The 15,611-nt window shown below is 42.1% G+C and overlaps 1 protein-coding gene across 1 annotated transcript in view; it reads left to right on the top strand.

Moving 5' to 3' along the window:
• Window positions 1-15,611, top strand: part of LOXHD1 (lipoxygenase homology PLAT domains 1) — a 210,918-nt gene that overhangs the window by 26 nt on the left and 195,281 nt on the right. The window contains exon 2 of the mRNA XM_077817080.1: window positions 916-1,030. Coding sequence (XP_077673206.1) covers window positions 916-1,030 — 115 coding nt within the window. The remainder of the gene's footprint in view (window positions 1-915; window positions 1,031-15,611) is intronic.

Here is a 15,611-nt window from a genome sequence, read left to right as displayed (position 1 = left end):
TTAAACTCATTTTCTTTGAATGGGTCCGGCTTTCCAAGCGACCCAGATCATTCTGTATGGCCACCCTGTCTTCGCCACTCTTTAACATTTACACTTCAGTGAGATCTACAAAACAAATCAAATCTGAACTTTCTAGCTTTAGTTGTTTCTCAGTTAGCCTTATGCAAATATCTCATTGGAACAAATAAGGAAGAGTACATTGCTTTGACACATGCATAAATCAAAAATAGCTCAACCAATTTTACTCAAATAACAAATATAAATTTACCTCCGGGCTTAGACCAAGTGTGGAACACTTCAGCCATGAAGGAGTTTGTCTGAGGATGTTACGAGCAGTTGGAAAAGTGGCAGTAGAAGGAATTTATAACTCAAGCTAATGGGTGCTTTTTTTTAACTTGACATGATATAATGGCAAAAGTTTCCACACATGGCTACCTAAAATTAGGCTCCTAAATCCAAGGATCTAAGGGTGAAATTTTTAAAAGCACCTAAGTGAAGTATAAGTCCCTTCACTTAGGTATTTTTGAAAATCCGAGGAGTCTAATTTTAGGTACCTACTTTTTAAAAAAAAATCTTGTTATACAAATAACATACATAAAAATATGTATACACGTGAATGGATATGCACACAGAGCCTTATTTTGTTTGAATTAACTCTGTCCTGCCCAATACCAATCTGAGTAAATTCCATCTGTCTACATAAATATCTGCAACAATTTTAGTTGGATAAGTTCTAACCTGTAGTGTTAAGCAGTGATTGTTGTTCCATCCCAGAGATGGATGCATTTCAGTAGTGGGTGAAGTGATCTGTGAGTAATTTGTATTTCAATTTATTTGTAAAGTATGTTGGGTCCTTTTAAACATAAGACCAGGGATTCCTTCTATTGTCTTGATTTTTCTTTTCTTCTTCAACAGTTTATGAGGTGGTGACTGTGACAGGAGATGTACGAGGAGCAGGAACTGATGCCAATGTCTTTGTTACTCTCTTTGGAGAGTTTGGGATCACACCGAAGACTCATCTTACCAGCAAGTGAGTATTAGAGAGAATTGTATAACCCTAAGGGCCACTCTGCATTCAATAATTTGTATTGCTTTTGTTGAAACATAACAGTATTTTGCTGATAGATGCAAATGGAACATAGCCTAAATATGTGCAGATTTTGTAAGGAAAATGCAGATTCATACTATTGGATATTTCTCACTCCAGTGCCCTACAACCGTCATGTGTAAAGTTGTGCTGCAGACCATACTGTGTAAGGTCCAACCCTGCAATTTGCTGAACACTCTCATTTTGCAAGAAGATAGACTGGAGTGGAGAGCACTCATTGCCTTGCAGGTCTGGGCCCTGTATGCCTTGAGTGCCCACATCGCTTTCACGCATAGTTTTGTACATCCGCCATCGTAACAGCTGTAGGGTTCTTTGTACATCTTGACTTTTTCATCACAGTATATGAAATGAAAGGTCAATATTTTCTCATCTGGGTGCCTAAAGTTAGGCTCCTGGCTCCATGTATAGTCACCTATGTATGTAGCCTGTTTTTCATAACTGCTGACCACCCATAACTTCCAGAGAAATCATCAGAAGCTGCATGTGCTCAGCACCCAGAGTAGAAAACATTGACCTGTGCTGTTAAAAGTTTGTATGGGGCATGGAATGTAAAGGGTTTGTCCTAAAGATAAAGGCCAGCTGTCTGGAACCAGTGCAAATAAGAGTTAGTGGATTAGGAAAGTATGGCCAGACCTTCCTCTAGTGTAAATCCATTGATTTTGATGGAGCTATACCAGTGGACACCAGCTGAATGTGTAGCTCTGCACATAAAGAAAACATTTCAGAACACTGCAATTTTTAAAAAAATCAACCTGCTTTATGGGGCCTGGCACTAGGCTGTGGAAGGTTGTAATACATTCTTGGAAAGAGCTAAGAACAGTCAGGGAAACCACTGCGGGGGTCTTCATGGACATTATTAACTTGCAGTTAAAAAACATTATGCAGCTTTCCTTGTGGCACAGCAGACTTGAGACTAGAGTTTTATTTGAAATATGCCTGGCTATCCCTGGTCCTGTTAATAATGTCCATTCCCCCCCCCCCCCCGCCGCTGGCTCTCTTTCTCAGAGGAGAGAGCAATCCAATATAATGGGCACTTCACTGATACCCCATAGGCTCCTGAAAAAAGCTCTTTGACTAATTTGGGCTTTGTTACATAAGCATCTGAGGGCAGGGTTTGAAATTTGTGTCACTAACGTAGACATGTACAGTTCTGTGCACATGGTTGCATGTGGAAAATTGCTCCCACCCCCGGAGAGTCTATTTTTTGAAAAACTATTCTATAAATTATTCTTATGAGTAACAGTATTTATTATTTGTATTACTCAGTCTCTCAGACTAAGAATGAGAGAGTCCCTTGGGTGAGGCTTTGTACAAGTGTGATGGCAGCCATCTTGGCTAGCACGAGGGTTTGAACCAGGAATATCCAAGGTAAAAGCATGAACTGCTACAGCTTGAGCTAAGGACCCAAAGCCCTCTAACTGGTCTTGTAACAGACTCATATCATTCGTGGATTGGCCCAGACAGGAATCTGGAACATACACTCACCAGTGGGTTACATAAGTGCAGTAGGTGACAGTCCTTGCCCCAGAGAACTTGTACTCTGAATAAATAAAACAAATAGGAGAAATGGAGGCACTGGGTGTTGAAGTGACATACCCACAGTCACACAGTATGTCAGTGGCTGAGCTGGGAATAAACCCCAGAATTCCTGCCTTCCAGTCTAGTGCCTTATTCACCAGATCATATTTTTTTAAAGATAAATATAATTTTGATTTTAAAACCGAAGAGAAACGGTGGTCTGTTTGCCCCTTTTGAAAATTATTGACTCTGAGGAGAGAAAATCTTTTTGATTTTATGAGCATTTCACTTGATTTGGAGTTCACAGTGCTCCAGCAGAGAGTCCACTGAGTCCAATTGCTTGACAGGGCTATGCTTTACCTGGATCTGCTCAGACTAACATGTGCTGATAACAAAATTGTCTGCAATATTAAAATATTATTGCTCAATAGTTTCTAACTTCCCCTTTGGCAGAACAATGTTTTAATAGAAAAAATATTAATTTCCCTTACCTATAGAATCTAGAGGGAAGTATTGGTCTTATCTTTCATTATGCTTGCTTGTTTAATTTTGTTGCAAATGTGTTTCAGAAAATACTAACCCTCTGTTAATGTCATACGGTAACTTCACGTTTTCTCCATTTCTACAGCACCGACAAGAGGTACCTGAAGCTATTTTAAATTTTATCCTCAAAAGAGGTTTTCTTCCCAGTGAAGCAACTCAAACATGAGAATCTGTAAAGAAAAATGATATGGGAATGGTAATGAAAATACATGAAATTTCAGACCTGTTTGCCATATTTGATATTCTGAAATCACTACTCACAGAGGTGTTTTGTTTTGTTTTTTTTACTATTCCAGCCATCATTAGCAACAACAGTGAGAACTTGCTGTGTATATGTGTATCTAAAAAAAATCCTAATACAACATATCTCTTATCCGTAGATCTCAAAGCACTTTACAAGGTAGGTATCATTTTCCCCATTTTACAAGTGGGGAAACCAAGGCACAGAGCTACAAGGTGACTCGCCCAAGCTCACAGAGCAGGTGAGTGGCAGAAGTGGGAACAGAACCCAATTCTCCTGACTCCCCATCTGCTGCCCTACCCATTGAACGCTGCTGCTGTCCCATTAGAGCATTCCTATCTGCCTTATGGTAATTGGTAAGGCCATTAAAGGCACCTGTTTTTCAGTGAGTTTTCTCCTGGTCAGCTTTTATGTGAGAAAGCCCTTTAGGGTATGTCTGCAGAGCAGTTAAAGACCCGTAGTGGCTGGCCCATGTCAGCTCACTCGGGCTTGCACTGTGGGTCTGTAAAATAGCTGTGTAGATGTTCGGGTTTGGGCTGGATCCCAAGATCTGGGACCCCAAGAGGGGAGGTCCTAGAGCCCAAGCTCCCGCCCGAGCCTGAATGTTTACACTGCAATTTTACAGTCTTGAGCCCAACCTCTGGGAGCCTGAGTCAGCTGACATGGGCTAGCCAAGGGTCCTTAATTGCTGTGTAGACATACCCTTAGTTGCACTGAAATGTTGTTCTGCTGGTGGCCTTGGAAAGAATCCAAAGCACACTTTAAAAAAAAAAAACACTGCATGCCCTTTTAAGAGGAAGTGAAGATATCCCAATAAAAATGCTGGCTATTTTAAAATCAGTGGTGACCTTAAATGAGTTATAAGTTGTGTAGGTCAGCTTTGCTGACACTCTAGTTAACGATTTTCCTTCCAGAAGCATTAGTTGTATTTCTCTGAATGAAAGAAAGAAGAGATGGTGGTGGTTTCACTCTACCATTGGCATAAGTATAACTGTTCAAAAACATCGTAAGGGTGGCTAGCATTATCAACTTCATCCTTGTTATGGAGGAAAGCAGAGTGCTAAGATGGCTGGAAATGAGAATGAGAGTCATAGAAAACAAGCCTTTTGCATTCTGAGGTTCTTAAAATTTGGTCCCCTGGGAGATGACCATTTCCACCCTGACTACAGTGTTCCACTCATGGTTTCCTAACTGTCAGCTAAAATTTCAGCACCTATAAGCAAATGCTTACAGAATTGGGGTGGTTTATCAGGTAAAAACAAAGGAAATGATTCCAGATATAGGTTGCTGTCCTATTGTTTAATTGGTTAATCTTTTCTCCCAGATTTGAAGTGAGCAATGGAATAGTGAGACTGCCACTAAATGTTTTACTCCACTTTGTGAATATGGCAAAAGGATGGAATCTCATGCATCTTCCAACTAGGAGTTTATATAGAGTTCACTGATGAAATGTCTGCAAATGCATGACATTTTATACATGTTTATTTTATGGCATAGATGACATGATAAAAAGATAAAATGCCATGCATTTCCTAATGAAGGTACTACCATTTCAGCTTCTGGTTAGCTCAGGGGTGGGTTTTTTTGTGATTGTGTGCTGGTAGTGAAATACATGACATTTTAGACCTTTTTGTCGTGCACACATGCCTTCAAAGTAAAATTATGACAAGACATGACAAGGTGATGAAATATCGTGTGTTTGTAACATTTTGTCCAACAATACGGTAATTGTAGAAACCTACATGAATTGTCATACTGACTTGTCATAAAAAGCATGAATTTTGGAAACGGAAGCTTCCAGAATCCTTCCAGTATAATGAAAGAGAAGTTTTTTGATCCCATTAAATCGGGTTAAGTCGTATCTTCGGTCTTCAGTATACTGAGCCAAATTCTTTTTTCTCCTACAGCTCTTTTGCACATCTTTTCCAGCACAAAACAGTTGTAAAGCTGGTGGATCTGGTATAAGGAAAATTCACAGGTGGCAAAGAGCGAGTGTAATGGCTTTGTGCTGCTCGCATCAGAGCCCCAGCATAGTAGGTCATGGCTAAGGTAATGGCCATAACACTGATTAGCTCTGGCTGCTGTGGGCAGCTGGGAGAAGGCTGGAGTAATCTTGAAGCTGAGTAATTCGGACAGCCCCCAGCCATTCCCAGAACCAAAGAGCAGAAGGCCACTTTGCTTCCTAAGTGAGGTCCTGCACCGAGCACAGCTCAGTCAGACCCAAGCACAAGGCCACTGTAAAAAGTTTGTCTTTGCATGGGTTTCACAGTGGGTTTGCATGCTGGGTCTGACTAGACCCAGATTCAGAGTCAGCAGTCCCCTGCCTTGCCTCACAGAATTATGGCATTTCTCCTGCCTTCATCGCCTCCTGCAGGTGTTCCCTGTTCTCAGGGGCATCCTCTGCACCAGGGGTAGAATTCTGAAGATCCCCCACTAATTTTTCCTGTCCTTAGCCACCTTTCCCCAAGATTTGCTGCTCTGTGGCCTCTACAGCTCTTGGGCTGAGGGCAATGGAATGGGATAGACTAAATAAATCACATCACTAGGGTAGCAATGCTGCTACCACTAAATGTATTACATCCCAGTGTTTACCTAGCTATGTTATTTTTGTTCATTGAATTACAATCTCACAGTTACCCAGTCCTATTTATGACAAGTGGCATATATATTCATGTATTTTCTTCTATAATAAATTAATTTTTAAAATGGTTTAGCAATTACTGCAACTTGAAGCAAAGGTGAAAGAACTGTTCCTGGCTCGGAGCAGATTGGTAAATGATAGCTGAGTTGTCGTAATATTAAAGAGATTGAAGGTACTGTGGATTGATTTTGTTTTTTTAAACATGCTGCAGTTTCTGAATTGGCAAACTCTTCTACCTGGTCTTGAATTACCTTCACACAAGGTTTTTCTGATTCATAATTCAGCCAAATAAAGATGAATTCAGAAATATCTACACATTGGGCCAGATCCTCAGTTGATGTACATCTCTGTAGCTCTACTGAAGTCAATGGAGTTATGCTGAATTAAATCAACAGAAGATCTGGGGCGAAACCTTACTCCCATTGAAGTCAATGGAAATGTGGCCATTAACTTCAATTGGGCCAGGATTTTACACTTGTTTTTTATTTAATAACTGTAAAATAAATCAATAAATATAAGGAAGGGAAGACAGTTAACTTCAGTAAATACATTAACTTAGAAAGTGTTGTTATCCACGTTTTTTCTTACAATAAGAAAAATCAGCCTATTTTGCGTGGCCCACGAAAAGCACAACTAGAACAATTCTCCAATCTCCAGGAGGCTGAGAAACACTTGTGCAAGAAAAGGGACTTGACTGACACATTCTCCTTCTAATGGCTCAAATTGTGCTGTCATTCATACTAGTGCAATTCCATTGCATTCAGCAGAGTTGATGAGGTGCTGCAGATTAATACTGCTACAAATGACAATACAGTCTGGAGTTACATGTTTCATTTTTTTAAAAAAAGAACATTCTTGCTCTTTCACCCACAAACTTGTGTTAATCTATAGTCATTGTTGTACACCAAAAAATACATGAAAAAAATGTTACGGTTGTGAAGTCTCGTACTCAAAAATTAGGAAATGCCAATTTTCAAGTTGCCTGTGCAACCTTAATTTGACCCCTCTTCTTCATATGCATTATGATGATGTCTTTAATTCAGTAAGCAACACCTGGGAGCTGCAATTTCAGGGAAAGTCTTGCTCAGGCCCTGAAGCCCTGGGCTGGCACATTCTCAGTACAGATAGAATCTTTGGAGAATTCAGCTGCTAAATTCTAAGAAGTTTCTATTGAGCATGTGCAAACAGATTTTTCAAAGGTTTATAAACGTGGCCACATTTGTGTGTGTTTTCATGGGAATAACATAACACATATCACTGATGTAAAGGGGAACATTCTACCAAATTTCAATTCTCTACTCCAAAGTATGGAAGTGATAGAGCTTCTTAATAAAACATTTGCAAAAATATTTTCAACATGGCATTTTTCCCTAATCTCATTCTCAGAAATTACTGAAGCATGCTGAAACATTCAAAAAACAATTCAGCCTGAAGCTAATAGTTGTCTTAGGAAATTTTGGCTCAAATGATTAAAGTTTGGCAAAGTTATAAGCAACTGAAAATAGGGTCTTATAATGGGAAGTGTTGAGCAACCGTAAGTATAGGTCCTATAATTTCTACAGCAAATAACCAATATACATAACAAGAATATCACCATTAACCCCTCATTGGTCTTAAAAGTATGGAAATCATGACCTAAAGTGACACATAGATGTCTTATATATTTGTACAGTTTATTAATTCGTTTCACAACATCAGCATAAACATTCACATTACACATTACAATAACAACCTTAACTCTGACCAACAAGACATACGTTGAAAGAGCTCATCAAGTTGTGTTGTAGGTCAAAATTAAGGTTACTGGAACGTGTAATGTGAACTTTCAATCACTGGGTTTTCACACATCACTACTGTTAAATGAAGGTATGGGCTGCAAGGATGAGAGAACGTTTATTTGTTACCTTATGTTATCATTTCCATGTTTCTAAGGTTTAGGTGTAAATCAGTCACATTTTTTGTGTGGCAGTCAGCACCAGCAGGCAGTTACGACACTTGACTTGCTGGCACTCTTCCTTTGGCCTTTAGCCTCTGCCAGTTACTATCAGCACCTGTGCCAACTGCTGCAGCCACGTATAGAACATATTTGGCAGCTGAGACTTAAGGGCTGAATTCTTGCATTGGCTTTTCTAGCATGGGCAGCTAAGGCTTTGAACTGGCTTCTTAAATGGATTCTTGGCAAGTTCTCTGTTGGCTGTAAAACAATTTCTGAGCTATCATAGATTTAGCCTAATGCTGGGCTGTCATGTCCTACTGGACACCTCTGCGTTCTCCCACACTTTGACTGCACAGAATTATAGCCTTATAAGTGTGACCATTATATCATTGTGCAGAAGCCAGGCAGCAGTGATTACATGCTTTGTTTAAACAACTTGCTTGGCCCCTGTCATCTGATGACAGATTATTCCTAGCAAATGGGAAATAATGGCCTTGTCATATGGATGCTTGTCAGGAGTGAGGGAAGCTCCCTAAAAGAGGGGTGGCCACTGGTGCCTGAACCGTGGCCTCGCCTCCACGCCACCCCTTTTCCCCTAGCCCCCGTCCTCGCGCCACCCCTTTCCCCAAGGACCAGTCCCCACACCACCGCTTCTCCACAAGACCTCACCCCCACTCACTCCTCTCTGCCCCTTCTCCCCATTTCTCACCCTTACAGCTGGTAAAAAGTGGGAGGTCATAGCCCTCCCACTTTTAAAAGTGATGGGGCCACGGCTTGTACTTGGTGTGCTTTCTCAGCTGGCACCTTTCCCATCTGGGGTGTCTTCTGATGTTTGTCTACCATATGCAGTACTTTCTGCAGATTACTGATTTAGCATCATTTTGTCAGCAGAATGACAACAGGTTATAGTGGATCACAAACTAAATATGAGTCAACAATGTAATATTGTTGCAAAAGAAGTGAACATCATTCTGGGATGTATTAGCAGGAGTGTTGTAAACTCAAAAGCTTGTCTCTCTTACCAACAAAAGATATTACCTCACTCACCTTGTCTCTTAACAGATTTGATGACAGATTTGAAAGCCAAAACATCTGGATTATTCATCCCTTATGGAAGGACAGTAGTGACCGTGCTTTAGGGTGCATCCACACTAGGAGAAAAGGTGCTCTCTTACCACATCTTAGCTAACACGTGGTAAAATCCTGTTGTGGACAATGCAGTTTGTAGTTTTCACATGGAAGTCAAGGAAAACAATAGCATAAAGCCTATGGCTTATCCCCACCAGCTAGCTCATGTAAGAGCTGTACTGTATTGTGCTTTGTCCACAATAGGATTTTACTACATTAGCTAACACATATATATTATAAAAACCCTTTTTTTTTCATAGAAAAGGGCTGCGAGTTGATCTGTATCACCTACAGTACCTTCTAGAGTCATTCTACTAGAGGTTCTTCTGAAACATCAATAGCAGCTATAACAAACAAATCACAATCAGAGTTAACAAGAGTAACAAGATACTAAGAAGATCTCTTTGGTAATCCAATGGAGCAACTCTTTAATTTATCCCAAATTTATATCTTTAATAAGAATACTACGGACTTCTATACAACTTTTCTTCCATGATCTCAGAGTGCTTTTACAGATTATTCTATGTGGGTGTGCAAGACGGGGGTGGGGAAAGGGAGGGTTCATGCTGTATGCAAAATACATTGTCAGGTAAAATGTGCATCAGAAATATAGTTTAATTTGTCATTAATCCACTGATTTTTGCCTTTCTTTCAAAGCTAACATAATTCAGTCTACTGCATTAACAGTAAAGACTTTTGGTTCTATCCCTATATCTACCCACTTTAGCAATAGGTAAGAATTTCTGTATGTTCCTAGAGGCTAAGCTTTGAAAAGGATTGTTATTAGCTGATTAAATAGGGAAAACAATTTCACACAAACGTTCAAAATTTCAATTTCTTATGTGAATTTTGATTAGGCAATGATCTCGGGTGTTTCATCTTTGCTTCCCACACACATTAAAACACTTGAGATATATACTGGTTCTGAAGGTGAATTTTGAATTGTTCATTTGACTGTAAAATTTGCAATATTCACTATGTTGATTAGTAGCAGATCACAGGATTTTGTTTCTGTGCCCTAACTGGGTGTTTTATATAATTAATCCACACAGAGAACTATAAATATTACAATTGACTGTACACTTCAAAATCACCCTGTGCTTATTAGCTACCTAAATCATTCAGTCAGGGAACAGACCACTATGTGACTTGTGTAATGAAAAAGCACGGTACAAATTATGACTTCTACATTCACTTGTGAGAACTGCAAGTATGACAGTCTGCAGGCAGAGAATTATTCAGCTGAAGAAAGTTATGGATTGATTCATAGATTCGAAAGCCAGAAGGGACCACTGTGGTTATCTAGTCCAGGGTTTCTCAAACCATGGGTCAAGACCCAACATTGGGTTACAGTCACCAGAATGTTTCAAAGGGTCACATGGCAGCTTCTGTGGCTCCTGTCCCATGGTGCTGGCTGGGCTGCCTGTTCCAGGCACTGCAACCTCTGGGGTCCCAGCACCATTCAGGTTTGGCCCAGCTGTCAAGATGACAGGAGTCTGGATAGGCCAAATTGGAGTGAGTGGCACAGAAACCCCATGAGCCAAGTCACAACTCCACTCACATGAATTTGGTCCAGTCAGGTGAGCGGGGCCATACCTGAGCAGTGCTGCAGCCCCAGAGGTTGCAATGCCTGGAGTGGAGAGCCAAGCCAAGCCAGTCCCACACCGCACTGGAGCTGTAAGAGCTGCCACTGTGGGGTGAGTGCCAGGCAGGACCCAACCTCTCCCTGGGGTAGACATGCCAAACCTGGAAAAAAAAAACACAGAAATTGGGCTTGTTTTTGGCTTCATTGGCTTGTGATTTGCTTGTTGGCTAGTTTTTGGCTTGTAGTTTGTTGCTTGTTTGGCTTGTGGCTTGTAGCTTGTTGTAGCTTGTAGTAAGCAGGAGCAAGACAGGGAGAGAGTCAGGGGTGCACAGCAGGTCCAACACAGTCCCAGACTGCATGCCGGGGGGATCTAATCACATAGAGTTTTGGGGTTCTTAGGGATTGGCTTGTTTTAGCCTTGTTTTGAAATGGAATTCGCTTGATTTTTGGCTTATTGTGAAAGTCAGGGTGCTTATTTACCACGTGAAAGTTGGCAACTGTGCCCTATGGGGTAGGACCCGCCTGAAATGACCTCCACCCCCAGACTATTTACTGGGTTGAAACAGGCCATAAACATTTACAAATGGATCCTGAGCCCAAAAAGGTTGAGAACCACTGCTCTAGTCTAATTTTCTGTGGGAGAGAGGCCACTGGACTTCTGAATGAATTCCTGTTTGATTGCTTTGGATAACAAATGTATCTGAGAATTTCATATTCTACTCAGTGAAATTTGTTGCATATATTATCAATTATGAAAAAAGAAAAGGAGTACTTGTGGCAGCTTAGAGACTAACTCACCAGCAACCACACTCACCAGCAACCACACAACAGAACCACTAACTCACCAGCAACCACACAACAGAACCAATAACCCAGGAACTTATCCTTGCAACAAAGCCCATTGCCAACTGTGTCCACATATATATTCAGGGGACACCATCATGAGGCCTAATCACATCAGCCACAATATCAGAGGCTCGTTCACCTGCACATCTACCAATGTGATATATTCCATCATGTGCCAGCAATGCCCCTCTGCCATGTACGTTGGTCAAACTGGACAGTCTCTACTTAAAAAAATAAATGGACACAAATCAGATGTCAAGAATTATAACGTTCAAAAACCAGTCAGAGAACACTTCAATCTCTTTGGTCACTCGCTTACAGACCTAAAAGTGGCAATACTTCAACAAAAAAACTTCAAAACCAGACTCCAATGAGAGACTGCTGAATTGGAATTAATTTGCAAACTGGATACAATTAACTTAGGCTTGAATAGAGTCTGGGAGTGGATGAGTCATTACACAAAGTAAAACTATTTCCCCATGTTTATCTCCCCCCACTCCCCACTGTTCCTCAGACGTTCTTGTCAACTGCTGGAAATGGCCCACCTTGATTATCACTACAAAAGGTGCCTCCTCCATCCCCCCGCGCTCTCCTGCTGGTAATAGCTCACCTTAAGTGATCACTCTGGTTACCGTGTGTATGGTAACACCCATTGTTTCATGTTCTCTATGTATATAAATCTCCCCACTGTATTTTCCACTGATTGCATCCGATGAAGTGAGCTGTAGCTCACGAAAGCTTATGCTCAAATAAATTTGTTAGTCTCTAAGGTACCACAAGTACTCCTTTTCTTTTTGCGAATACAGACTAACATGGCTGCTTCTCTGAAACCTACCAATTATGAATTATTCACTCAGCTATCGTCTTTATACTCTGTTACCCACTGTATTACACCTTAGCGCTGTTAAATTCAATCCACAACTTCCAGATCATTACTAGAAATGTGAAATAAAACTCAGCCTGAAACCTAGCCCTGAGGTCCCCTACTCTGGTATCCAAGCCAATGTGAATTCATGTTTCAAGAGAAATTGTGCAACGTGCCATGTCAAATTCTTTGCTAATGTCTAATCGTGTCTAAAACCCCACATCTGAACACCTCCAAGCTTTAAGTCTCAGAATGCTGGAGCTGCATTTTCAAGTCAAGTTTTCCTCAGCTTTATTTATCACTAGAGAGCTTGGTAATTACAGTCCCCCAAGACTACATTATCTTATAGTATCAAACTCCTTAATGATAATAAGTCCAGGAATTTTCTGCTCTCACTTCCAGTCTTGATGGGTCTGTAGCAGAGGCCCACAATAATTTCTCGTTTACTTTTTATTTTTTGTAACTTTATGCAAACTAGTTCATTAGTTGGATTTTTTCCCCACACTGTATTTAAGCAACACTACTAAGTACAACATTATTTATTTTTTCCTAAGCATTCAATTTCAGCTCTTTGATGCTATACAATCAGTTCAAGGGCTGGGAGACTTTAAATGCTCATTGAATTCCATCCACAGTTTAACAATTACATTTTCCAGCAGTTTATCTCCCTTGCCACAGACACAGTTCCAAATCCCTTCACAAGCACCTTCAAGACAAGTGATGCATACAGTCTGAAACCATTTGAGGCAATGATCGCAGACACATGCTCTTTGCTGTTTAAACACTGAGTTTTCGTTCTGCAGTTTCAAGATGCAGATCGTGCCTGTGTCACAAACATAATGAAGTCACATGTAAACTTAATACCAGTATTCAGACATTTAGTGTTGTCACGTGAATGCTGTAAATCAGCAGCAATTCAAATTAGTCTGCTAAAAGCTTTTGGACAATTAACTGCAGTTGATACTTTTACATAATTGCTGTAGTACTTTGGGAATCTGCAGTACTGTCCTGATCTCCAGGGCATGAGCAGGAAGATGCTGCTGTCATTACAATGTTCACTCACCCCTGGCAAACTAATTGCCTTGCACTTGCTGACTGTTTTCAGTTTGACAGCCAAGCTGCGGTTGAGGGGAGCTCTACTGGGTTTAATTGTCTCTTGCCATAGTATTCTGGCAAGGTTAACTCTTTTAGCCTCTTTATGTAGCAACAATGGTCTAGCACGATATGCTCAGTATCGGTACTGGGGGTGAAAGCTACACATGTATTTGCAGAATACAAAACAGACAACCTTTACACACTGGCACCCCCCCCCTAAAGTGGTGAGGAAAAAGATCTGAGCAAAACTGGATGTTATTGCTCAGGTTATTCGTATTCATTGACTTTCTGAGAACAAGTTGCTTGTCACTGCAGCATTGCTATGGTGATGTGCTGTAGTTGTTTGTTTTCAGATAGGGTGACTGCTTTTTGTTGTCTATGTTCATTAGTATTATGGTGAAACCTAGAGTCCCAAATCTCAACTGGGGCCGCAGTGTGTTAGGCGCTGTACAAACTGAGCAAGAGACAGTGCCTGCCCTGAAGCCAGACAAAGTTTGCCTCTAGAATACAGAGACACAGACGGATGAATTGACTAGTTCAAGCCACATCGAGGTCACTGGGAGAGTAGGGAATAGAACCTGGATACCCTGACTCTCAGTGTTCTAGCCACTGGACCATGCTGTCCTTAACCTTCTGTCACAATTTCAGGGCACCTAAATTCCCCTTCCATGGCCACTGAGGGCACTCACTTTGGGCTTCCATCTCCCAGCCATCATCGCTGTTGGGTGAGAACTGCATCTCACTCTCTCCTGACTGGAGTTCTTGGGACCACTTGGCTCCTGCCGACACTGTGATAGTCCCAGAAAGCCAGACTGCTTGAACAGGCCAGGGCCTGTACTTTACTTTCTCTGCAAGGGCTATCAACAGTGTATTGCCTGAAGTTATAAGTTACCACACAGCTCCTTCTGAGCAGGCACATTTACTTTTAAGCAGTGATGGATTAGCTACTGGGCCAACAGGCCTGTGAGCAGGGACCCCAGTCTACTGGGGGGCCCTGGAAAAAATCCACCACCAGGCAGTGGAAGCCTGGAGCCCCAGCTGTGGGGCAGGGGAAGACCCCCCCCCCCAGTGCCCCCCCTCCCACACGGCAGCCATCGCAGGACGGGGAAGCCCGCCCTGTGGCTCCAAACCCCGTCCTGGATGGTAGCTGCGGGACAGGGGAATCCCCTCCCCCCCAGGGGCTCCTGACCCTATCCCCAGCAGAAGCCCCCAGGTGGGGGAAGCTCCAGCGTCCCCACCCATCTCTGGAAGAAGCCGCGCCTGACCCCGCTCTCTGGCACAAACGCCGGGCAGGGTGGGAGAAGCCCCAGCGCCCCGACCCTGGTCTCCCACAGAAGCGTGGGGGGTGGCAGTGGAAACCTGAGCACATGAGCCCCTGCTGTGGCTCTGGGACTGGAGGACCTCTTGCTCCCCGCTGCACTCTGGGGCCAGGGCCCAGGGACAGAGCTTCTCCGGTCTTGGGGTTGCGGGTGGGGGCAGAAATGAGCACAAGGGGTTGCGGGGCTGCAGTCGGAGTGGGGGAGGCAGAATACAATAAAGCCTATCAAGGATATTGCAGGAAATTGCCTTATCTATCACACATTCCTCTGTCAAATGCTTAGCACTTTACAAATAAAGAAGAAGAAATAGTCCTTGTCCTACACACATTGCAATCTAGTTCTGACACAAATAGTACAGGGAGATGGTACAGGAATTGAACAGTGGTCATTTTTTTTATGGTCTTGGTATGTCAGAAGAAGCAGGGGGAAAGAAATCTTTGACCCAGCTGCGCCTGTCTTTTATCTGTGCCTGAGCTCCAGAATAGAACTGCCAGCCACAGTGCAGCGCTTTGGGCCATGGACCCCTTCAAAACACAGCCCTTGTTCTGTTGCTGAAGAACACACTCCTCTCGTGATGATGTAGGAATGTGCTGAGAAAGCAGAAGGAAACCTTTGGAAGAGGGAGCAGGCTCTGCAGGTATGGAGCAGAGAAACGAGCCCCGCTTCTATAAGCCAACAGACAGGAAGGTCCAAAGTGCCTGTTTCACCGATGCTGTCTACCTTGTGTAGTCATTCAGGCCAAAGCAACTTCTATGACAAAGTCTACCATTCTGAATTTGCACTTCA

Source organism: Eretmochelys imbricata, chromosome 5, assembly GCF_965152235.1.
Source record: "Eretmochelys imbricata isolate rEreImb1 chromosome 5, rEreImb1.hap1, whole genome shotgun sequence".
Lineage (NCBI taxonomy): Eukaryota > Metazoa > Chordata > Testudines > Cheloniidae > Eretmochelys > Eretmochelys imbricata.
The sequence above is the reverse complement of the archived record's forward strand: the minus strand, read 5'-3'. Positions and strand labels throughout refer to the sequence as shown.